The sequence below is a fragment of the Felis catus genome, chromosome B3, assembly GCF_018350175.1.
Source record: "Felis catus isolate Fca126 chromosome B3, F.catus_Fca126_mat1.0, whole genome shotgun sequence".
Classification (NCBI taxonomy): Eukaryota; Metazoa; Chordata; class Mammalia; order Carnivora; family Felidae; genus Felis; species Felis catus.
The window spans coordinates 27518959-27543609 of NC_058373.1; the positions used below are offsets into that span (position 1 = coordinate 27518959).

A 24651-nucleotide genomic window follows, 5' to 3' on the forward strand; every position below is an offset into this window, starting at 1 on the left:
ATAGAAAGGGAGAGACAGTGACAGATATTTATGGGTATACATATGGATAGAGATAGAAGTACAGAAAGATGGTACAGGTATAGGTATAGAGATACGGAGATAGATGTGTGTATAGGTATAGATTTTCTCTCTGGATTTCTCTACTCATACAGTTAAAGCTGCTGTCATAAAAACTGCAAGCATATTCTTACATGTTACATTGGCTCTGTCTGCAGTCCCTAGCCCCCTGCTCACGAATCATGTGGGCCACCTCCTGATTATCTCTTCCTTCCCCACCCACTGCCAAAGCTTGTGGCTCAACTGGCCCCTACTCATCTTCTCCTTCCCACTTCCAAAGAAGGCCAGTTTGGCTAGATGAGTCTATGATGGTGAATTAGGAGGAAAAGGACATGGCCCCTCACTTGTTGTAAGGGGAGGCACTATAAACCCTCCATGCAGCCATGTTAATTATAGAACGTAGGTATTACCATGGGCAGTTCTAGGATTGGGAATGGAGGGAGCAGGAAGATCAAAGAACATTCCAGCATCATTTTGTTGGTGTAAGCGGAAATGATCCAAAATGTATTCCTATCTGTTATTTTTAGTGTCTGTCAAATTTTCTCCTTTTGCCTTTCTGGAGCTATCACAGTAAGAACTCTTTCATTTAATACAAGCTCCTTGTTTTTCCCTTCCACCTCTCTTCAATACTCATCTACCTCGTACACAGAGAGATACACAATCTTTTCCCTAATTCACAGCCAGCACTACATGGTCTAGCAAAGCAAGCAGGATCTGCATAAACCTGGGGCCCAGAAAAGTGTCATAGCCACACCCTCCTTTCCTAACCCCAACCATCTCAGTGGTGCAGAGATTGGGAAGAGAGACCCAAAGGACACATTACCCATCAGGACCACCATACCTAAATTTCTTTATAAAGGGACAAAATGTTCCTATCATAATAAGAAAGTGGGTAATCAATCTCTCCCTAGGAAAGAAACTACCTGGATTTGAAATTTCAAAAAGATATAAATGTCTCCCAGCAGATCTGGAGCAGAGTTCTCTCAGCTAGGAGAGGGGCACTGTGTTCTCAGATAGGCTAAAAAAAAGGTCTGTTAAAGCAGGAAAATTAGCAACAGAACTCAAAAGCTACAGCCCACCAGAAGTCAGAGCCATATGAGAGAATGTACACCACACACTCCATCTTTGTCCCTAAAGCTGTTCCATCTCACACTGCATGCCTCATCTGTTTCTGCCTCAATCTCCTCATCCACACAATGGGAACCATAAGACCTGCCTTTTAGGATCAGGAAGAGCTGCAAGAACCTCAGGCACCCAGCCAACTTTCTCTGCAGCTGCATTAACCATAGAAAGGGCCACTCTATCTCAAAGGGTATTTAAAAATTTTAACTTTTCCATTTCAGGACAAAATAGGCCTATCATGCCTGGAAAATGATTTTTCCCATTTATTCCTAGAAATAACTCATGTCTTGTGTACAACTATAGGAATAAAAAGAGAAATTACTTTCAGTCTTAACTTTTGTGAAGCAAAAGGTGATTCAGAAACCCTGAGAGAATAAACCACAGTACCTTTTTCTGGAGCTCCTGGATATTGGTCTCCCAATTTTTATCTTCCTGTGAGATTTGTCTAAAAGAGAAAAAGGCAGTCTCATTATTTTCCTGGAGCTACTGAGCAGTGAGATCAGCAAGGCAGCAGTCAGCGTATGTTTAGCATGGACCTTTGGCCTAGATACCAGGCACTAAGTGATGCCTGATTTGGCCACATACTGGGCACACCTAGTCATTGAAGGTGACCAGTGAACTTGGGTTTATGGATTGGAAAATATATTTCTGTATTTCCGAAGAAAAGTAATACAGGAAATGAATGGAATGTTAAGGAAGCAAGTGTGCAAGCATGTGTATGTGTGAGCATGAGCACAAGGAATGTCAGAAGAATACTGACCAAAATGTGAATGAGGGGGATGACAGTAAGATACTTTTGTTTTTCTCTTTTTACTTTCTATTTTCCTATACTTTTTTTCAAAATGAAGTTATTTTATATTGACTACCAAACTTATTAAAGGAAAAAACATTAAAGAAATTCCACTTGCTTTAGTGGTGATTTTTATCAATGGAAATCAATTTTAAAGAACTTATGTGTGCTTCTCTCTCCTCTGGTCATGGGAACGTCTGATCTGATTCAGTCACCCTCATTTGTTCCAACATGCCTTTCCCTTTTAACCTTTCCTAACAGTCCACAATTTCTGCTTTATTTTCTTCCCTACTAACCAGGAAAAAGAGCTATACTGTGGAGAATTTAGTTTTATGAGCACTTATATGCCACAAGTATCAAAAGAGGCTGACTACACAGCCAGAACAGACCCTAAAGGAAATCACAGCAGATGCAGGCAAATCCTGAAGACAATTTTTTAAAATAATACATACAAACAAAATCTGCAGAGCCAGCATCTTTCATTTACAAAGTTTCTCCTTTTAAGATCTATGCCTGTGGTGGAAGTTGGTCCCCAGCCTGCAATTCAGGGCCCTCCTGGAGCCTCAGGACACGAGGTCCTGCTTCCCAAGCACCACCTGGTGGAGGTTGGTCCTAGGCTAGGATGGAGCTGAGACAGCACTTTGCTGAAGAGAGTAAGATTCCACACATTCCCTGTAGCCTTCCTCCTGCCCCCACTAAAATAACAGGCTTCAAGACCATACTGGATGACCCTCAAGGGTCAGCACAGTCACCACACCCAGCTCCTGTCATCAGCCCAGGAATACAGGGCTGCTTTCAGCAAACTGCAACATGTAAGATCATTCACACTACATTCACAGGCATTTCCTTGCCTTGACAGACTCCTCATTCTAGCCCAGCTCCCATCTCTGTGGCAGTAATGATTCAATGTCCCTGAAGGGTAGATATGCTCCTGCTTCTTCTATCAGCTCTCCCAAATTGAAGACAGGTTGGAACTCAGCACCTCATCAGAGTTGGAGGAAAAATTCATCCCTTCATTTTTACATATCAGCTTTGATTAAAAGCAAATAACAGGAAATGAATTGAGTAGGACTTAAGTACTTTGAGGTCCCTGAAAATCAACTACTGGGAGAGTATTTTGTTAATTTGTTATATTAATTGTTTTTGATTCTTGTTATAGAACAAGTGTTATGTGTGAAGGTGTGACAGGCAGTGCTTGAGTGTGGATTCAATCCCCAGTGTCACTCTTTCCTAGCTGTAGAACCCTAGACAAGTTGCTCAAATTCTCTGAGCCTCAGTTATCTCATCCTTAAACTGGGGCTGGTACCAGAACATATTCCAGAGATGTAAGTGAGGCTAGACAAAATAATGTGCCACAAGAGACTTACACAGCTTCATTGGCATGAAGCTAGTGTTACTATTTTGTAGTACCATGAAGTACTCTGAAGAAGCATCATTTTAACTTACTTGACTTGTACATTGTATGACATTTAGACACCATGGGTGGGGGGTGGTAGTAAATAGGTTATTGATACAATTCAACCATTGAGCACAACTGGTAAAATTGAGAGCCACTGCTATAAACCAAGAGTAGCCCAAGCAGGGTCCTGGCTTGGTACCTGTGAAAGGTATGCAGCCTTCGGGCCAGCAGGTGCTCCAGTGCCTGCACCTTCCCCAGGAGCAGGCCCCGAACCGCTGTTTCCTCTCGGCTGGCCGGGCTGATGCGCTGCGCAGTCAGGCGCCAGACGTGGATCTCGTGCTTCAGTTCTGCAGGAAAGAAAAGCCAAGGCTTGAGTGTCCCACCACCTCAGACATCAGCAGGCACCTACTCCTCACAACCTTCCAAGACTATGAAACATATACCTGATGATACACAAATAACCAAGAACCAAACCAAAGCAGTGACTTAGCATTCGTGTTATTGTAATAGAACCAGGAGACAAAGCCCACATTAAAAAATTGCCATGGATGCAAAGTAATGTGATTTTGGTGAGAAATAAATTCTTGAATATACATATCAATGCTATCACCCAACATACTTTTCCCCTCCCAGGGAATTATTTCTTACAGCCAGGAGTTTCGATCTCTCAGCCAAAATCCAGACACTGCCTAATCATTGAAGTAGATCTAGTGAACATGGAAGATACAAGTGTAGTTCTCAGCAGGAAGGCATCTGATAAGAGCAGGAGGTAGTGAATGCCCTGCCTCCTGACCAGGCCTCCAAGCTGAGCTTGCATCTGTGAAAGAACACAGGTGAGAGAAACTTAGACAAACTTATGTAATGCTCAAATTAATAGAATGAGGCAAATTTTACTCATCATTTCAGACATTTTCTGGTATAGAAAAGATAAATGAATTGTCAATTCATTGGCTCCTAAAATATCAAAATCTTTTATGAAAATTTATACTTAACCTCTATTTTACAGTTAAAGGTGCTACAGAAATTTCTCCAAATATCCACCAAAAAATATAAGGAATAACAGTATTTTCATCAATCACCTCTTATGTGCAATGTACTATACCTCATATCACAAGAATTCAAGATGAAAAAGACAGAACCCTTTGAAGCAGGACTAGAGCACTTGACAACTAGCTCAGAGCAGAGGCAAGGCAGGCCCATTATCTAAATACTGAGAAGTAGCACGTACTTGTGGTTTAGTGACTAGGAAAACACCACTGTTTAAGCCCCCTCTATTCAGTACACAAGAGTTGATTACCTACTATGTGGCAGAGCTATTGCAAATTGCATCAAGATTCAGAAAAGAGAAGTGGGAGAGAATAGGGGCACTAAAACTATTTCAGTTAACACACGCTTTTCTCTAAAGACCTAGCCTTACAAAGATGACAACTCTTTGGAACTAAGCTGTGTAATGTGTTTTCATTCAGTTCATATTGACACTTTGTAGTTTGCCAAAATAAAAAATAAATAAACTTGGGTATAATTCAAAATCTTCTTCAGAGAAACATATCTGTAATTTCCTTTCAGAGTGCCTCACATCTCATTAAACAACCTATGAGGTTATGATAACATTAAAAGGAGGAACAGGAGGAGGAGGAGAAAATCGAATAGACTTCTGAATGACTGAGCACAAAAATATCACACAGGGACAGGAAAGGAGAGATGAGGTCATGCAGAGGCTTCAGTGAAGGTGTTTCATCCAATGGTGTGAACCACATTACACAGAAGATATCATTCAAAGCCCATCCATAAAGTACAGAGACTTTCCAGCCTGTCTTTCAAGGCATAGGTGATGGTCACTTTCCCAAGTGGATCAACTTTAAAGAGCTAAACAAGAGCATGGCTAGTCTCTGAGGCTAGTCCATGCAATGACGGCTGTGGGGTCTCTCCCCATCGATGTGTGGAGAAGCAGAGCCTGGGAGTCACTGCTGCATCCGTGGAACTGGCCTTCCAGGTCCCCAGGGCTCCTTTCTGCAGGCGTCCTTTCCAGACGCAGCCTCAGCCCCTTTGTGTACACCTAGAGCCTAGCTGCCTTCTAATGTATCAAATCGAACAGGAGGAGCTATTGTCCCCAGATAATCCCCATGCATGAATCCTTAGGTAGTATACTTTTGTTTTCATCATTTTGGAATGAAATACATCATCACTTATCAAGGAATTTAGTTGAGAGATTTTGCCCAGGGAAAGGAAGCTCACTGCCTGTACCCAGAACCCAAGTGCATTTGCTCCTCAGTTCTCAGGCTTCCTCCACACCTCTTCTGCCATCTCCACACCCTCTCTTCTCTGCTAAGCTCTAAGACTATGGTTTCAATGGGCTACTTGAAATTGCCCTCTGCATCTTGTGCTGTCAGGTTCACAGGTAAACATTCCATCTTCCCTCCACAAAACTCTCTCTCCTCTCACTTTCTTAGTTTTTATACGACATCATTCATCTTCCAGGTATGTGAGCCCGAAACATCATTTGGGTCTTATCAATGTCATTCTTCACTATTTCTACACTGACATTATTGAGCATGTCAGATACCATGCTAGATGCTAAAGGATAAAAATTAATAAGTTACAGGATTGGTCTCCAACAAGTTAGAAAGAGATATAAGATATGTCATAAGTAAACATGAACTAGGGCAGTACTGGCCACAAAAACAGTTAAGGATATACTGGTATAGTTCTTACAGGGTCCACTTGTTCCTGTCTCAGGTCATCAGTTTGTCCAGACCTCATCTCCTCACACTTACTGACTCTGATTCCTCCTCAGTAACCTCTAACTGGAGTCACTTCCTACCAATCCACCCACGGTTAGTCATAAAACACTGCTTATTCTATCTATTTTATAGATAGATATATATAGACAGATACAGTTACATAGATAGATATATAGAAAGAAGACACTTTATCTATCTTTATCTATCTTTATATTTACCTATCTTCTAGGAAGATAAATCTATCTAGGCTGGTCTATCTAGAAAGATAGGGTAGCAGATATACAGACAGACAGATAGATTCCTTCTTTCAAATTGGTTTACCATGGCTTGCAGAATAAAGCCAAAGGTCTACAGGAAAGACTCTAGATCCTCAAATGGCAAGTGCTTTTGTGAGCTCTGACCCGCTATATAAGCTCTTACCTTTTCCACACTGGCCCCTGACCAGGAGATATCATCAGATGTCTAATATCCACCTCTCTGATTACCTCCTGTCCCTATCTTCCTGAGCTTTTCAACCAACCTCTTATAGCATTACTTGGGGTTACCATATACATGGTACAAAAAGGTGAAGACATTACCATGTGGGATGTGCTCTCTCACAGGATCTGGGGACTGCCAGAATGCCTAGAGGAGGGTCATCCAGCTCCAAATGATGAGTTTCAGGGGAAGATGCCAAGGCCAGGAGTTGAGAAATGGAATTATACTACTGTAATTTTCTTATAGTTTCTTATAGTTTATGTTAAGCAGTATCACTTGAAGTTAGTAGTATAACTATCACTAAATTCACAAAACACAACTATAGCCAAAAAAATGTAACAGCAAAAAGAAAAGATAAAATGAAATATTTTTAAATATTCAATCAATTCAAAATAAAGCATAAAATGAAGGGGAAAGGATAAAGAAGAGAAGGCACAAATAGAAAATAACATGATGATACACTTTAATCATATTATTAATCATGTTAAATATAATCTAAACGTACCAATTAAAAGAGAGATTATCAGGAATTGGATAAAAAAAATCAAGACCCAACTGTTAGCCACTTCCAAGAAATTCACTTTAAATATAGAGATAAAAGAATGGAAAAGATATACTACCCTACAACCAGCCAAGAGAAATCTGGAATTGCTACATTAACAACAAAATAGATGTCAGAGCAAGAATATGAATATAGATATGGAAGGTCACCTTATAACGATAAAGGTGCTAAATCTTCAAGAGGAAATAATCCCAAATGTTATGTACCCTAATAACAGAATTTTGAAATATATAAAGCAAAAATCATAACTGTAAAGAGAAATAGACAAATCCACAATCATAATTAGAGATTTCTATTTTCATCTCTCAGTAATTTATTGAATAAATGGATAGAAAATCAGCAAGAATAGGGGCACCTGGGTGGCTCACTTGGTTAAGTGTCTGACTTTGGCTCCATTCATGATCTCACGGTTCATGAGTTCGAGTCCCAGGTCGGGATCTGTGCTGACAGCTCAGAGTCTGGAGCCTGCTTCGGATTCTGTGTCTCCCTCTCTCTCTGTTCCTACGCCACTCACACTCTGTCTCTGTCTCTGTCTCTGTCTCTGTCTCTGTCTCTGTCTCTCTCTCTCTCAAAAATAAATAAAGGTTTAAAATATTTTAATTTTTTTTCCAACGTTTATTTATTTTTGGGACAGAGAGAGACAGAGCATGAACGGGGGAGAGGCAGAGAGAGAGGGAGACACAGAATCGGAAACAGGCTCCAGGCTCTGAGCCATCAGCCCAGAGCCTGACGCGGGGCTCAAACTCACGGACCGCGAGATCGTGACCTGGCTGAAGTCGGATGCTTAACCGACTGCGCCACCCAGGCGCCCCTAAAATATTTTAAAAAATAAAACCAGCAAGAATATAGAAGACTTGAATAATTTTATCAGCCAACTTGACCTAATCGACCATATTGACAAAATTTCACCCAACAACAGCAGAATACATACTCTCTTCTGGTACATACAGAATATCTACAAGGCTAGACATTCTAGCCATAAAACCATCTTAATAGTTTAAAAAGATTCAAGTTTTACCAAGTATATTCTCTGGTCACTCTTAAATTAATTTAGGTAATTGGAAATTCTCCAAATATGTGGTAAATAAGCACTTCTAAAATACCCAAGGATCAAATCAATCAAAAGGGAAATTAGAAAGTAATTTGAACTGGATGGAAATGAAACAAAACATACAAAAATTGGTAGGAGGTCACTAAAGTAGTACCTGGAAGGAAATTTAGAGCACTGAACACCTATATTAGAAAAGAAGATATATACAAAATTAATAACTTCAACCTCTACTTTAAGAAACTAGAAAAAGAAGAGTAAATAATCTCAGAGTAAGAAGATAATAAATATCAGAGTATAAATCATTAAAAGAGAAAGATTTAGAGAAAAATCTATATAATCAGAACCTAGTTCCTGAGATCAATAAAATTAATAAAACTCTAACCAGACCCATCAGAGAAAAGCAGAGATAAGAGAGGATTTAAGATTGTGGCTCAATAGGGGGACCCTATGCTTGCCTTATCCTCAAAAAGCTAGACAGATATCAAATCATTCCAAACACCCAAGAAATCAATCTGAATCCTGAGAGAATAAACTGTAAAACTAGAGTGAGAAAAGAAACCACATTGTGGAAGGTGGTAGGTGCAGAGACATGATTCTGGGGAGAAAAGAATCATGGGTGCTCTGAAGGGGAGGGAGCCTTGATCTTGGAGACAGAATAGAGGCAGATAAACAGAGAGAAAGCAGCACACAGGGGACTTCACAACAGAAACACTTCCCCAAAACCACTGCCTGAGAAAACTGGAACAGCTGATTATCACAAGTTTTTACAAGCAGCAGAACTCAAAGTGTGAAGTTTTAGAAGTCCATGCCACTGCCAGATGGAGCCTGGCAGGCATAGCAGTTCTCCTGTTGGAAAGGAAGGCAGAGGCCTAGGAGCAGACAGTGGGGTCTGAGGATCCCCTGGGTCACACTAGGAAAGACAATTCCCCTTCTTGGAGTGCATTTGGGAGAGGTGGCACAGCCTCTCAGGGGACAAAAGAGTTGGAGGGTGCCAACATGCTGCCTCATTCATTAGCATAGGAACAGAGACATCTGCTGAGGGCAGCAAGCCTTGGTGCCTTGTTTTTTGCTGAACTTTATCATAAATTCTGAGCCTCTGTGCGATCCTGCAACTGCTTTTCTGGGACAAGCCAGAACCAGCTGCAGCATGGCAAGACCCTCCCCCAGAGGATCAGCATGGATCCATGCTGCACCAGTTCCCTAAAATTTGGACTTTTGAAAAACAGCCACATGCCTGAGATAAAACACAGGAGTACTGTGCCACCTGGCAGGCAGACAGCTTGGGCACAGGCAAGGTGAAGGCAGGGCTCTAATGGAAGCCAAGGACACAAAAAGGGAGACTGCTCGCTCTTCTGTGAGGGCTTCTAGAACAGTGGGAGCAGATTCCCTGCTCCAGGATGAAAGTGTGGGGCAAAGCCATTTTCCCCAATCTGTCAGCACTAACAGACTTCAGTGAGCAACACAGTACCCCCAGTGGAGGCTGGAGCTGCTTACACCAAGCCCCACCCCACTACACCCTGCAGGTGCATCTTTACTAGGGCAAGTCAACCTGTGAACCAACACAGCAGGCCCTTCACCTAGAAGACCGACACAAAACCCTCACACGCACCAAGTCTACTGATTGTAGAATGCTGCAAAGTTTCAGCTCTAGTGGAAATAGGATCAGGTTTATTTTGACAAGCAGACAAAAGCACACCTAGTTAAAACACCACACACCTAACAAAGTCAAACATGCCTAGACCCCTGCACCCCCCCACCAGCTGCAAGCAAGAAGAAACTCTTCAGAGAACTGACTGGAGGGGAAAAGCATCCTAAACATAACAGCAGAGTGCAAACTCTGAAACACTTCCTGAAGCACCAGGCCTTGGACGGTATAAGACCTCTTTTTAAAATAGTTATTACTCTCAGGAGCAGAAAATATAACAGGCTTTCCTAACATACACACACACACACACACACACACACACACAGTGACCTAGAAAAACTGACAAGACAGAGGAATTCGCTGCAAAAGAAAGAACAAGAACAGGTCGCAGCCAAGGATCTAATCAAAACAGATATAAGTAATATGCCTGAACCAGAATTTAAAACAACAATCACAAAGATACTAGCTGGGCCTGAGAAAAGCATAGAAGACACTAAACAATACTTTATTACAGAGATAAAAGATCTAAAAAGTACTCAGGCTAAAATTTTTTAAAATGCTATAACTGAAATGCAAAACCAACTGACTATAATGACAAGGAAGGATGATGCAAAAGAATGAAATAGTGATATAGAAGAGAAAAATATGAAAAATAATGAATCTGAAAAAAAAAGGAAAGAAAGGTATTGGATCATGAATGTAGACTTAGAGAACTCAGTGACTCTAGAAAGCATAATAACATTGGTATCATAGGAGTCCCAGAAGAAAAAGAGAAAAGAGGCAGAAGGTTTACTTGAGTAATTTATAGCTGAAAACTTCCCTAATCTGGGGAAGGACTTAGATATCTAAATCCTGGAGGCACAGAGAACTCCTATCAAATTAAACAAAAGCCAGCCAAAGCCAAAATATATCATAGGACAATTTGCAAAATACAGGGACAAGAAAAGAATCCGGAAAGCAGCAAGGAAAAAGAAACCCCTCACCTACAAGGAAAGAAAATTCAGGTTAGCAGTAGATCTGTCCACAGAAACCTGGCAGGCCAGAAGAGAGTGGCAGGATATATTCAACATGCTGAATGGGAAAAATATGCAGCCAGAAATACTTTATCCAGCAAGGCTGTCATTCAGAATAGAAGGAAAGATCAAAGTTCCCCAGACAAACAAAAAACTAAAGGAGTTTGTGACCACCAAACCCGCTCTGCAAAAAATATTAAAGTGGACTCTTTGAGTGGGAAGGAAAAACCAAAAGCAACAAAGACTAGAAAGGAACAGAGAAAATCACCAGAAACACCAATCTTACAGGCAATACAATGGCACTAAATTCTTCTCTATCAATATTACTGTGAATGTAAATGCACTAAATGTTCCAATAAAAACAAATAGTGTATCAGAATGGGTTAAAAAAAATAAGACACATGTATATGCTGCTTACAGGAGACTCATTCTAGACCTAAAGACACCTGAAGATTGAAAGTGAGGGGATAGAGAATCATCTATCATGCTAATAGACATTAAAAGAAAGCCAGAGTAGCTATACTTAGACAATCTAGATAAAAAAATTTTTGTTAATGTTTATTAATTTTTGAGAGAGAGAGACAGAGTGTGATTGGGGGAGGGGCAGAGAGAGAGGAAGACACAGAATCTGAAGTAGGCTCCAGGCTCTGAGCTACCAGCACAGAGCCCAACACGGGGCTCGAATCCATGAGCTGTGAGATCATGACCTAAGCCAAAGTCAACCACCAAACTGACTGAGCCACCCTGGCACCCCCAGACAATCTAGATTTTGAAATAAAAACTGTAACCACAGATCAGCGAGGGCATTATATCTAATTAAGGGGTCCATCCATCAAGCAGATCTAACAATTGTAAATATTTATGCCCCCAATTTGAAAGCACTCAAATATATATTCAGTTAATAACAAACATAAAGAAATTCATTGATAATAACATAATAGTAGGGAACTTAACACCCCACTTATAGCAATGGACAGATCATCTAAGCAGAAAATAAACAAGGAAATAATGGCTTTGAATGATACACTCTACTAGATGGACTTCATAGATATATTCAGAACACTTCATCTTAAAGCAGCAGAATACACATCTTTCTCGAGTGCACATGGAACATTCTCCAGAATATATTACATACTTGATCACAAATCAGCCCTTAACAAATACAAAAACATTGAGAATGTAGCAAGCATCTTTTCTGACCACAACACTATAAAACTTTAAATCAACCACAAGAAAAAATTTGGAAAGCCCTCAAATACATGGAAGTTAAAGAACATTCTACCAAAAATGAATGGGTTAACCAAGAAATTAAAGAGCAAGTAAAAAAATATATGGAAGCCAATGAAAATGAAAACACAACAGTCCAAAACCTTTGGGATGTAGCAAACCTCAAGGAGCAAAAAAAGTCTCAAATACACAACCTAACCTTACACCTAAAGGAGATAGAAAAGGAACAGCAAATAAAGTCTAAAGTCAACATAAGAAGGGAAATAATAAAGATTAAAGCAGAAATAAACAATATAGAAACAAACAAAAAAAACAGTAGAACAAATCAACAAAACTAAGAGCTGGTTCTTTGAAAGAATCAACAAAATTGATAAATTGATAAACTCCTAGCCATACTTACCAAAAGAAAGAGAGAGGACCCAAATAGATAAAATCACAAATGAGAGAAGAGATCACAACCAACACTACAGAAATACAAACAATTATAAGAGAATACTATAAAAAAATATATGCCTACAAACTGGGCAATCTGGAAGAAATGAACAAATTTTTAGAAACATAAAAACTACTAAAAATAAAACAGAAAAAAATAGAAAATTTGAACACACTCATAACCAGCAAAGTAACTGAAACAGTAATCAAAAATCTCCCAACAAACAAAAGTCCAGGGCCAGAGAGCTTCCAAGGGGAATTCTACCAGACATTTAAAGAAGAGTTTATACCTATTCTTCTCAAACTTTTCCAAAAATAGAAATTGAGGGAAAACTTCCAAACCCATTCTACAGGCCAGAATTACCTTGACTCCAAAATCAAGGACCCCACTAAAAATGAGATTTACAGACCAGTATGCCTGATAAACACATATGAAAAAATTCTCAACAAGATTCTAGCAAATCAAATCCAAAAGTATATTAAAATAATTATTCACCATGACTTAGTGGGATTTATTCCTGGACTTCAGGGATGGTTTAATATTTGTAAATTAATCAATGTGGTGCACCACATTAATACAGAAAAGGATAAGAACCATATGATCCTCTCAGTAGATGCAAAAAAAGCATTTGACAAAATACAGCATCCATTCTTGAAAAAAAAAAAAAACCTCAACACGGTAGGGATAGAGGGAACATACCTTAACATAATAAAAGCTATATACCGAAGACCTGCAATTAATATCATCCTTAATGGGGAAAAACTGAGAGCTTTTCCTCCACAGTTAGGAACAAGACAGGGATGTCCACGCTCACCACTGTTATTCAACACAGTACTGGAAGTTCTAGCCTTAGCAATCAGACAACAAAAATAAATAAAAGGCATCCAAATTAGCAAGGAAGAACTCAAACTTTCACTATTTGCAGTTGATATAATACTCTACACAGGAAACCTAAAAGACTCTACCAAAAAACGGTGATACACAAATGCTGGAGGGTCACAAGATATAAAATCAATGTAAAGAAATATGTTGCATTTCTATACATCAATGAATCAGTAGAAAGATAAATAAAAGAATTTACCCCATTTACAATTGCACCAAAACCCATAAGATACCTAGGAATGTGGCGCCTGGGTGGCTCAGTCAGTTAAGCATCCAACACTTGATTTTGGCTCAGGTCATGATCTCATGGGAATGAGATTGAGTCCCACATCAGGCTCTGTGCTAGACATGGAGCCTACTTAGGATTCTCTCTTCCTCTCCCTCTGCTCTTCATCCACTCTCACACTCAAAAAAAAAAAAAAAAACCTAGGAATAAATCTAACCAAAGAGGTAAAAGATCTATACTCGAAAAATATAGAACGCCTATGAAAGAAATTGAAGAGGACATAAGAAATGGAAAAACATTCCAGGCTCATGGATTGGAAAAACAAATATTGTTAAAATGTCTATATTACCCAAAGCAATCTACATAGCCAATGCAATCGTTATCCAAATACTACCAGTTTTTCAAAGAGCTAGAATAAACAATCCTAAAATTTGTAAGGAACCACAATGACTCTTAATGGCCAAAATAATCTCTAAAAAAAAAACAATCCTTAAAAAAAATGGAACAGAATAGAAAGCCCAGAAATGGACCCACAACTATATGGTCAATTCATCTTCGACAAAGCAGGAAGGAGCATCCAATGGAAAAACAGTCTCTTCAACAAATAGTGTCAGGAAAACTGGACAGAAACATGCAGAATAATGAACCTGGATCACTTTCTTACACCATACACAAAAATAAATTCGAAATGGATGAAAGACCTAAATGTGAGATAGGGAACCATCACACTCCTACAGGAGAAAACATGCAGCAATGTCTTTGACCTCAGGCAGAGCAACTTCTTACTAGATCAATCTCCAGAGGCATGAAAAACAAAATAAAAAATGAACTATTTTGGGACACCTGGATGGCTCAGTCAGTTAACTTCTGCTCAGGTCATGATCTCATGGTTTGTGAGTTTGAGCCCTGCATTGGGCTCTGTGCTGACAGCTCAGCCTGGAGCCTGTTTCAGATTCTGTGTCTCCCTGTCTCTGCCCCTTACCTGCTCACAATCTGTCTCTCAGTCTCAAAAATAAATAAACATTACAAATTTTTTTAAATGAGCTATTGGCACTTCACTAAGATAACCTTCTTCACAGCAAAGGAAACAATCAACACAACTAAAACAACCTATGGAATGAGAGAAGATAATTGCAAATGACATATCTGATAAAGGGTTTGTATCCAAAATCTATAAAGAACTTATCAAATTCAACACCCCAAAAAATAAATAATTCAGTTAATAAATGGGTCAAAGACATGAACAGGTATTTTTCCAAAGACATCCAGATGACTAAGAGACACATGAAAAGATGCTCAGCATCACTCATCATCAGGGAAATACAAATCAAAACCATGATGAGATACCACCTCACACCTGTATGAATGGCTAAAATTAACATCACAGGAAATAACAGATGTTAGCAAGGATGCAGAGAAAGGGGAACCCTCTTACATTGTTGGTGGGGAATGCAAACTGGTGCAGCCGTTCTAGAAAACACTATGGACATTCTTCAAAAAGTTAAAAATAGAACTGCCCTACCACTCAGCAATTAAACTACTAGGTATTTACCCAAAGGATACTAAAATATGATTCGAAGGAATACATGCACCCTGATGTTTATAGCAGCATTATCAACAAGAGCCAAAGTATGGAAAGAGCCTAAATATCCATCAATGGATAAATGGATAAAGATGTGTTATACATAGGGGCACCTGGGTGGCTCAGTCAGTTGAGCATCCGACTTTGGCTTAGGTCATGATCTCACATCTTGTGAGTTCAAGCCCCACATTGGGCTCTGTGTTGACAGCTCAGAGCCTGGAGCCTGCTTTGGATTCTGTCTCTATCTCTCTCTTCCCCTCCCCTGCTCATGCTCTGTCTTTCTCTATCTCTCTCAAATATAAATAAATATTAAAAAAAATTTTTTTAAGATGTGGTATATATATTGTGTATACACAATAGAATATTATATATGTGTATTGTATATGCGTATATATTATAAATGTGTAATATTACATATGTGTATATATACACAATAGAATATTACTCAGCCATCAAAAAGAATGATTATATATGTAATATTTTATATATTTATATATTATATATATTAAGTATATATGTAATATTATATATGTGTATATATACCAATAGAATATTATTCAGCCATCAAAAAGAATGAAATATTATATATAATATTATGTGTATATTATATGTATGTATATAGTATATATACATGTATATATACATGTATAATATATACATACATATATACATGTGTATATACTATATACTATGTGTGTATATATATATATATATGAAATCTTGTCATTTGCAAATGTATTATGCTAAACAAAATAAGTCAGTCAGAAAGACAAATACCATATGATTTCACTGATATGTGGAATTTAAGAAACAAAACAGATGAACATATGGGAAGGGAAAAAAGAAAGGAAGAAAGAGGGAAGCAAACCATAAGAGACTCTTAACTATAGAGAACAAACTGAGGGTTAATGGAGGGAGGTGGGTGGGCAATGGGCTTAATGGGTGATAGGTATTAAGGAGGGCACTTGTGATGAGCCCTGGTTGTTATATGTAAATGATAAATCACTAAATAGATAACTGTAATAGCCAGCTTTGTATCTAATCAGGAATTTGAATGTTTAGCTAAACCCCCAACACACACAAATCCAGGCCTGTAAATACCCTACCAAACATTTAAGGGAACAGTGTTAGCAATTCTATATCATCTCCTCCAAAAAAGTTGAAGAGGAGTGTATACTTCTGTACTCATCCTATGAGTACAGCAAAAAAAAAAAAAAAAGACATTACAAGAAAGTAAACTGTACATCAATTTCCGTAATGTACACAGACACAAAAATTCTATACAAAATATTAACAAGAAGCCGTTTGAGCTGATATCTGGTGAACAGGAGGGCAGATTGTGCTGGCTATTTGTGAATTTTACCAAGTAAGTCATGTTGTTTTCCAATCTGGGCACTTGTCAGACTGATACATCCTGGCCCCTGTGACTGGTGGGGCCTGGTGACAATCAGGATGACAAAATATGAACAGAGGCACCCTGTGTCAGTCAATAAAGGGGTGGAACAAGTGGTTCTACTTTGATGACCAAAAGCTCAGGGCTCTGAGAACTGATGACAAGCAGGGTACTACCAGCCTTCAGTAGTAATGAAGTGAAAGAGAGCGGGGCGGGGGGGGGGGGGACAGGGCTTTGCAATTCATTTAGATTTTGGAGTTACTTCTTTACTTCAGCATAACCAAGCCTGTTCTGACAAATGCTCTGAATGCCATCACAGACCTGCTGAACCCAAATCTCTACAATAGGGCTTGGGAATCTGTAGTAATAACAAGCATTCTAAGGGTACCTTGGTGTCTCAGTCAGTTAAGCGTCCAACTGTTGGTTTTATCTCAGGTCATGGTCTCACAGTTCATGAGATGAAGCCCTGCATTGGGCTCTGCACTGATACCCTGCTTGGGATTCTCTCTCTCCTCTCTCTCTGTCCCTCCCAACTCTCAAAAATAAATAAACTCAAAAAATAAGCATTCTAAAATTGGAGAGCCCTATGCCCCATGGTGGCCCAGAGCATTTGCCCTGACACTGCATAGCTCACTCTGTGCTGATTTACATATTGTCATGGCATTGACATGGGGCTTTAGCATCACGCAGATCCCAATTATCCCCCACCCCTTCCCTCAAAGCTTTTCTTAACCCCTTACTCAGGAAGAGTGGAAGAGTTGATTATACAGATCTGTTTCCTATACTTCTAAATCCATGTATCCTAAGTTCATGTCAAGATGGTTTCTCCAGAAGAGCTTACTAACAGCACCGAATTCCTGGGGCTGGGCCTGGTAATCTAAATATATAACAATTGTTCTCAGGTCATTCTGATCATCAGGATGGTTGGGAGAAATCTAGCATAACTGAATAAGATAACTGTCTGACTCTCCATTGAGGTACAGCTGTGCCCACACACTCATTCATTGGGATCACAGTTTCCTTAGCTCTCTCTTGGTGCAATCCTTTCCATCAGAAAACTAAAATTAATATCAAATTATCTCATTTTACATATACTAGTTGATGATAAAACATTCTAAACATCTCTAACTGGTCATTATATGTTGAACTGTGTTTCCTCCAAAACCCATGTGTTGAAGTGTTAATCCCCAATACCTTAGAATGTGACCTTATTTGAAAATAGTGTTATTGCAGGTGTAATTAATTAAGGTGAGGTCATTAGTGTGGCCACAAATCTAAGATGACTGGTATCCTTATTAATGGGGAAATATGGATATAGACACACACAGGGAGAATGCCACAGGAACATGAATCTGGCCATCTAAAAGCCAAGGGGAGAGGCCTGGAACACATCCTTACTCAGAACCAACCAACCTTATAGGCACATAGATTTTGGACTTCCAGCCTCCAGAACTGTGAGGAAATAAGCCATCCTTTAGCTTACTAAATTGTCTTAGCATCTGTGGAAATAAATCATCTGTTGTTTAAGCCACTCGTCTATGGTACTTTGTTACATCAGTCCTAGAAAAACAATACATTGGTCAATGGCAAAAGTTGATCAAGGTATCCTAGTGCCAGAAATATCTTTTTTTAAAAGCCAATTTTGATTAATTTTTTTCAAAACAGGAAAGGAATGGGATCATGTGTAGTTGTCCTCTCCATTAGAAAGCTGTAAGAGGACAGAAGGATCTGGGATTCTTTTTTCTTAATAAAGGCACATGCCCTGCTCTGTAGACCACAAGAGATGAGGCATTATCAATGCTATCAAGAAAATACAGTCCTTGGAGCCAACATGGCAGAACAGCATGGAAGTTTTTTGTGTGTCTCACGTCCATGAAATACAGCCAGACCAATGCTAAACCGTTTTGCACACCTATAAAACTGATCAGAGGATTAACACAACAATCTACACAAGCTGAACCACACAATTCAGCAGAAAGAGAAAAAATTCATTTTTATTTTCAATTTCTATTAAAAATACTTTATTTTTTTACTATATATTTTATTTTTGTGTAAATTTTTTCAAATTCTATTTTCTTCCATCATTTTATTTTAGTATTCTTCAGGGTATTCACTTTTTCAAATTTTCAAATGATTTCCTTTTTCGTTTTTGTCTTGTTTCTTTTCTTTTTCTTGAATACAGAAAGAAATCATTTTTATTTTTAATTTGTATTAAAAATATTTTTCTTTAATTTTTTTCTGCTCTATTCTTTATTTTTGTGTAAATTTTTTTCATATACTGTTTTACTCCCATCATTTCAATTTAGTCTATTTCAGTGTATTCATTTTTTCAAATTTTCAAACAATTTCCTTTTTTTTTCTTTTTCCCCCTTTTATTCTCTAATCTATCAAGCCACTTTCAACATCCAGAACAAAACACACCTATCATCTAGCATCATTTATTCGATTTTTGTGTGTGTGTGTTTATTTTGTTAATTTTAATATTTTTTATTTTAATATTTTTATTTTAATTTTTTCTACTTCATTAATTCCTTTTCTCCCTTAAAAATGATGAAATGAAAGAATTCACACCAAAAGAAAGAGCAGGAAGAAACGACAGGGAATTAACCAACACAGATATAAGCAAGATGTCGGAACCAGAATTTAGAATCACGATAATAAGAAGGCTAGCTGGACTCGAAAATAGATTAGAATCCCTGTATGCAGAGATGAAAGAAGTAAAAACTAGTCAGGATGAAATAAAAAATGCTACAACTGAGCTGCAATCACAGATGGATGCCATGGCGGCAAGGATGGATAAGGCAGAACAGAGAATCAGCAATATAGAGGAAAAACTTATGGAGAATAATGAAGCAGGAAAAAAAGAGGGAGATTATTGCAAAAGAGCACGATTTAAGAATTAGAGAAATCTGGGGCACCTGGGTGGCTCAATTGGCTAACCATTTGACTTCAGCACAGGTCATGATCTCACAGTTTGTGGGTTCAAGCCACCTGTCAGGCTCTGTGCTGACAGTTCAGAGCTTGGACCCTGCTTGGGATTCTCTGTCTCCCTCTCTCTCTGCTACTCCCCCACTCACACTCTGTTTCTCTCTCTCAAAAATAAATATTTAAAAAATTGAAAAAAAGGATTAGAGAAATCAGTGACTCATTAAAAAGGAACAATATCAGAATCATAGGGGTCCCAGAAGAGGAAGAGACATAAATAGGGTAGAAGGGTTATGTGAGCAAATCATAGCAGAAAACTTTCCTAACCTGGGGAAAGACACAGACATCAAAATCCAGGAAGCACAGAGGACTCCCATTACATTCAACAAAAACCGACCAAAAACAAACAAAAACCAACAAGGCATATCGTACTCAAATTCACAAAATACTCAGGCAAGGAGAGAATCATAAAAGCAGCAAGGGGGAAAAAAAGTCCCTAACCTACAAGGGAACACAAATCAGGTTTGCAACAGACCTATCCACAGAAACTTGGCAGGCCAGAAAGGAGTGGCAGGATATATTCAATGTGCTGAATCAGAAAAATATGCAGCCAAGAATTCTTTATGCGGCAAGGCTGTCATTCAAAATAGAAGGAGAGATAAAAAGTTTCCCAGACAAAACAAAATTAAAGGATTTGGGGACCACTAAACCAACCCTGCAAGAAATTTTAAGGGGGACTCTCTGAGGGAAGAAAAGATGAAAAAATACATACATATATACATACATACATACACACATACATAAATAAATACCAAAAGCAACAAAACTTAGAAAGGACCAGGGAACATAGCCAGAAACTCCAACTGTACAAGCAACATAATGGCAATAAATTCGTATCTTTCAGTACTCACTCTAAACAGCAATGGACTCAATGCTCCAATCAAAAGACATAGGGTAACAGAATGGATAAGAAAACAGGATCCATCTATATGCTGTTTACAAGAGATACTTTAGGCCTAGAGACACCTTCAGATTGAAAGTACAGGGATGGAGAACCATCTATCATGCTAATGGCCAACAAAAGAAAGACAGAGTAGCCATACTTACATCACAAAGTCTAGACTTTAAAATAAAGACTGTGTCAAGAGATGCAGAAGGGCATTATATCATAATTAAGAAGACCTAACAATTGTAAACATTTATGTGACAAATGTGGGAGTACCCAAATATATAAATCAATTAATCACAAACATAAAGAAACTCATCGACAGTAACACCATAATAGTAGGAGACTTCAACACACCACTCACAGCAATGGACAGATCAGCTAATCAAAAAATCAACAAGGAAACAATGGCTTTGAATGACACACTGGACCAGACGGACTTAACAGATATATTTAGAACATTTCATCCTAAAGCAGCAGAATATACATTCTTCTCTAGTGCACATGGAATGTTCTCCAGAAAGATCACACACTGGGACACAAATCAGCCCTCAGCAAGTACAAAAAGATCGAGATCATACCGTGCATATGTTCAGACCACAATGCTATGAAACTTGAAACCAACCACAAGAAAAAATTTGGAATGGTAACAAATACTTGGAGACGAAACAACATCCTACTAAAGAATGAATGGGCTAACCAAGAAGTTAAAGAGGAAATTAAAAAGCATATGGGAGCCAAAGAAAATGATAACACCACAACCCAAAACCTCTGGGACACAGCAAAGGCGGTCATAAGAGGAAAGTATATAGTAATCCAGGCCTTCCTAAAGAAGGAAGGAAGATCTCAGATACACAACCTAACCTTACGCCTTAAAGAGCTGGAAAAAGAACAGCAAATAAAACCCAAGATCAGCAGAAGACAGGAAATAATAAAGATTAGAGCAGAAATTAATGCTATGGAAACAAAACAAACAGTAGGACAGATCAATGACCAAATGCTGCTTCTTTGAGAGAATAAAAAAATTGATAAACCACTAGCCAGTTTGATCAAAAAGAAAAAGGAAAGGACCTAAATAAATAAAATCAAGAGTGAAAGAGGAGAGATCACAACCAAAACAAGAAATTAAAAACAAGAAAAAGATAATATTAGAGCAATTATATGCCAACAAAATGGACAATCTGGAAGAAATGGACAAATTCCTAGAAACGTATACACTACCAAAACTTAAACAGGAAGAAATAGAAAATTTGTACAGACACATAACCAGTAAGGAAGTCAAATTAGTAATCAAAAATCTCCCCAAAAACAAGAGTTCATGGCCAGATGGCTTTCCAGGGGAATTCTACCAAACATTTAAGGAAGAGTTAACACTTATTCTCCTGAAGCTGTTCCAAAAAATAGAAATGGAAGGAAAACTTCCAAACTCTTTCTATGAAGCCAGCATTACCTTGATTCTAAAACCAGACAGAGACCCGACTAAATAGGAGAAATAGGAGACCAATTTCCCCAATGAATATGCATGCAAAAATCCTCTACAACATATTAGCCAACCGGATCCAACAATACCTTAAAAAAATTATTCACCACGACCAAGTGGGATTTATACCTGGGATGCAGGGCTGGTTCAATATCCACAAAAAAATTAATCTGATTCATCACATCAATAAAAGAAAGGACAAGAACCATATGATCCTCTCAATAGATGCAGAAAAAGCATTTGACAAAATACACCATCCTTTCTTGATTAAAAACCCTCAAGAAAGTATTGATAGAAGATCATAAAAGCCACATACAAATGACTCAATGCTAATGTCATCCTCCATAGGGAAAAACTGAGAGTTTACCCCTAAGGTCAGGAACAAGACAGGGATGTCCACTCTCTCCACAGTTATTCAACATAGTACTGGAAGTCTTAGCCTCTGCAATTAGACAACACAAAGAAATAAAAGGCATCCAAATCGGCCAGGAGGAGGTCAAACTTTCACTCTTCGCAGAAGACATGATACTCTATATGGAAAACCCAAAAGATTCCACCAAAAAACTGCTAGAACTGATTCATGAATTCAACAAAGTTGCAGGATATAAAAATCAATGCACAGAAATCAGTTGCATTCCTATTCACCAACAATGAAGCAACAGAAAGAGAAATCAAGGAATCGATGCCATTTACCATTGCACCAAAACCCATAAAATACCTACAAATAAATCTAACCAAAGAGGTGAAAAATCTATATACTGAAAACTATAGAAAGCTTATGAAAGAAATTGAAGAAGACACAAAGAATGGAAAAAGATTCCATGCTCCTGGATACGAAGGACAAATATTGTTAAAATGGCAAAGTAGCCAAGAAATCTACATGTTCAATGCAATCCCTATCAAAATAACACCAGCATTCTTTAAAGAGATAGAACAAATAATCCTAAAATTTGTATGGAACCAGAAAAGACCCCAAATAGCCAAAGCAATCTTGAAAAAGAAAACCAAAGCAGGAGGCATCACAATCCCAGAATTCAAGCTACACTACAAAGCTCTAAACATCAAGACAGTATGGTACTGGCACAAGAACAGACACTCAGATCAATGGAACATAATAGAGAACCCAGAAATGGACCCACAAATGTATGGCCAACTGATCTTTGACAAAGCAGGAAAGAATATCCAGTGGAATAAAGACAGTCTATTCTGCAAGTGGTGCTGGGAAAACTGGACAGTGACATACAGAAGAATGAACCTGGACCATTTCTTACACCATACACAAAAATAAACTCAAAATGGATGAAAAACCTAAATGTAATACAGGAAGCCATCAAAACCCTTGAGGGGAAAGCAGGTAAAAACCTCTTTGATCTTGGCCGCAGCAAGTTCTTATTCAACACATCTCCAGAGGCAAGGGAAACAAAAGCAAAAATGAACTACTGGGACCTCATCAAAATAAAAATCTTCTGCACAGCGAAGGAAACAATCAGCAAAACTAAAAGGCAACCTACAGAATGGGAGAAGATATTTGCAAACGACATATCAGATAAAGGGTTAGTATCCAAAATCTATAAAGAACCTATCAAACTCAACACCCAAAAACCAAAGAACCCTGCGAAGAAATGGGCAAAATACATGAATAGTCACTTCTCCAAAGAAGACATCCAGATGGCCAACCAACACATGAAAAAAATGTTCAACATCACTCCTCATCAGGGAAATACAAATCAAAACCACAATGAGATACCACCTAACACCTGTCAGAATGGCTAACATTAACAACTCAGGCAACAACAGATGTTGGCAAGGATGCGGAGAAAGAGGATCTCTTCTGCATTGCTGGTGGGAATGCAAGCTGGTGCAGCCACTCTGGAAAACAGTATGCAAGTTCCTCAAAAACCTAAAACTTGAACTACCCTACGACCCTGCAATTGCACTACTAGGCATTTTTTCAAGGGATACAGGTGTGCTGTTTCAAAGGGACACATGCACCCCAATATTTATAGCAGCACTATCGACAACAGCCAAAGTATGGAAAGAGCCCAAATGTCCATTGATGGATAAATGGATAAATAAGATGTGGTATATATACACAATCGGGTATTACTCAGTAATCAAAAGGAATGAAATCTTGCCATTTGCAGCTACGTGGATGGAACTGGAGGCTATTATGCTAAGAGAAATTCGTAAAAGAAAGACAAATATCAGATGATTTCACTCATATGAGGACTTTAAGAGACAAAATAGATGAACATAAGGGAAGTGAAACAAAAATAATATAAAAACAGGGAGGGGACAAAACAGAAGAGACTCTTAAATATAGAGAACAAACTGACGGTTACTGGAGGGGTTGTAGGAGGCAGGACGGGCTAAATGGGTAAGGTAAATGGGTAAGGGGCACTAAGGAATCTACTCCTGAAATCATTGCACTATACGCTAATTTGGATGCAAATTTTGAAAAATAAAATTAAAATTAAAAAAAAAAGGATTACATAAAAAGGACAGTTCTATTTAGCCCCCAACACCTGTGTTTGCACCCCCCTTATCTCCAGTCCCCCATCCTAAGCTCACCCCCTATAGTTCAGGTCCTGTTGGGTGGGGCCTATGCCAATCCTAGTGCCCCATGAGCATCTGAAGCACAGGAAATGTTCCCACTTGTCCTGCACTTACATCATCTTCAGTTGGGGTTAGGCGGAGGGT

At 38.6% G+C, this 24651-nt stretch overlaps 1 protein-coding gene across 2 annotated transcripts in view; it reads right to left on the reverse strand.

Moving 5' to 3' along the window:
- Window positions 1-24651, reverse strand: part of OCA2 (OCA2 melanosomal transmembrane protein) — a 495166-nt gene that overhangs the window by 280138 nt on the left and 190377 nt on the right. For both annotated transcript variants that reach the window (XM_003986906.5, XM_045058957.1), the window contains exons 16-17: window positions 3568-3715; window positions 1567-1624 (exon numbers count right to left, since the gene is read on the reverse strand). In XM_003986906.5, the coding sequence (XP_003986955.3) occupies window positions 1567-1624; window positions 3568-3715 (206 nt within the window). The remainder of the gene's footprint in view (window positions 1-1566; window positions 1625-3567; window positions 3716-24651) is intronic.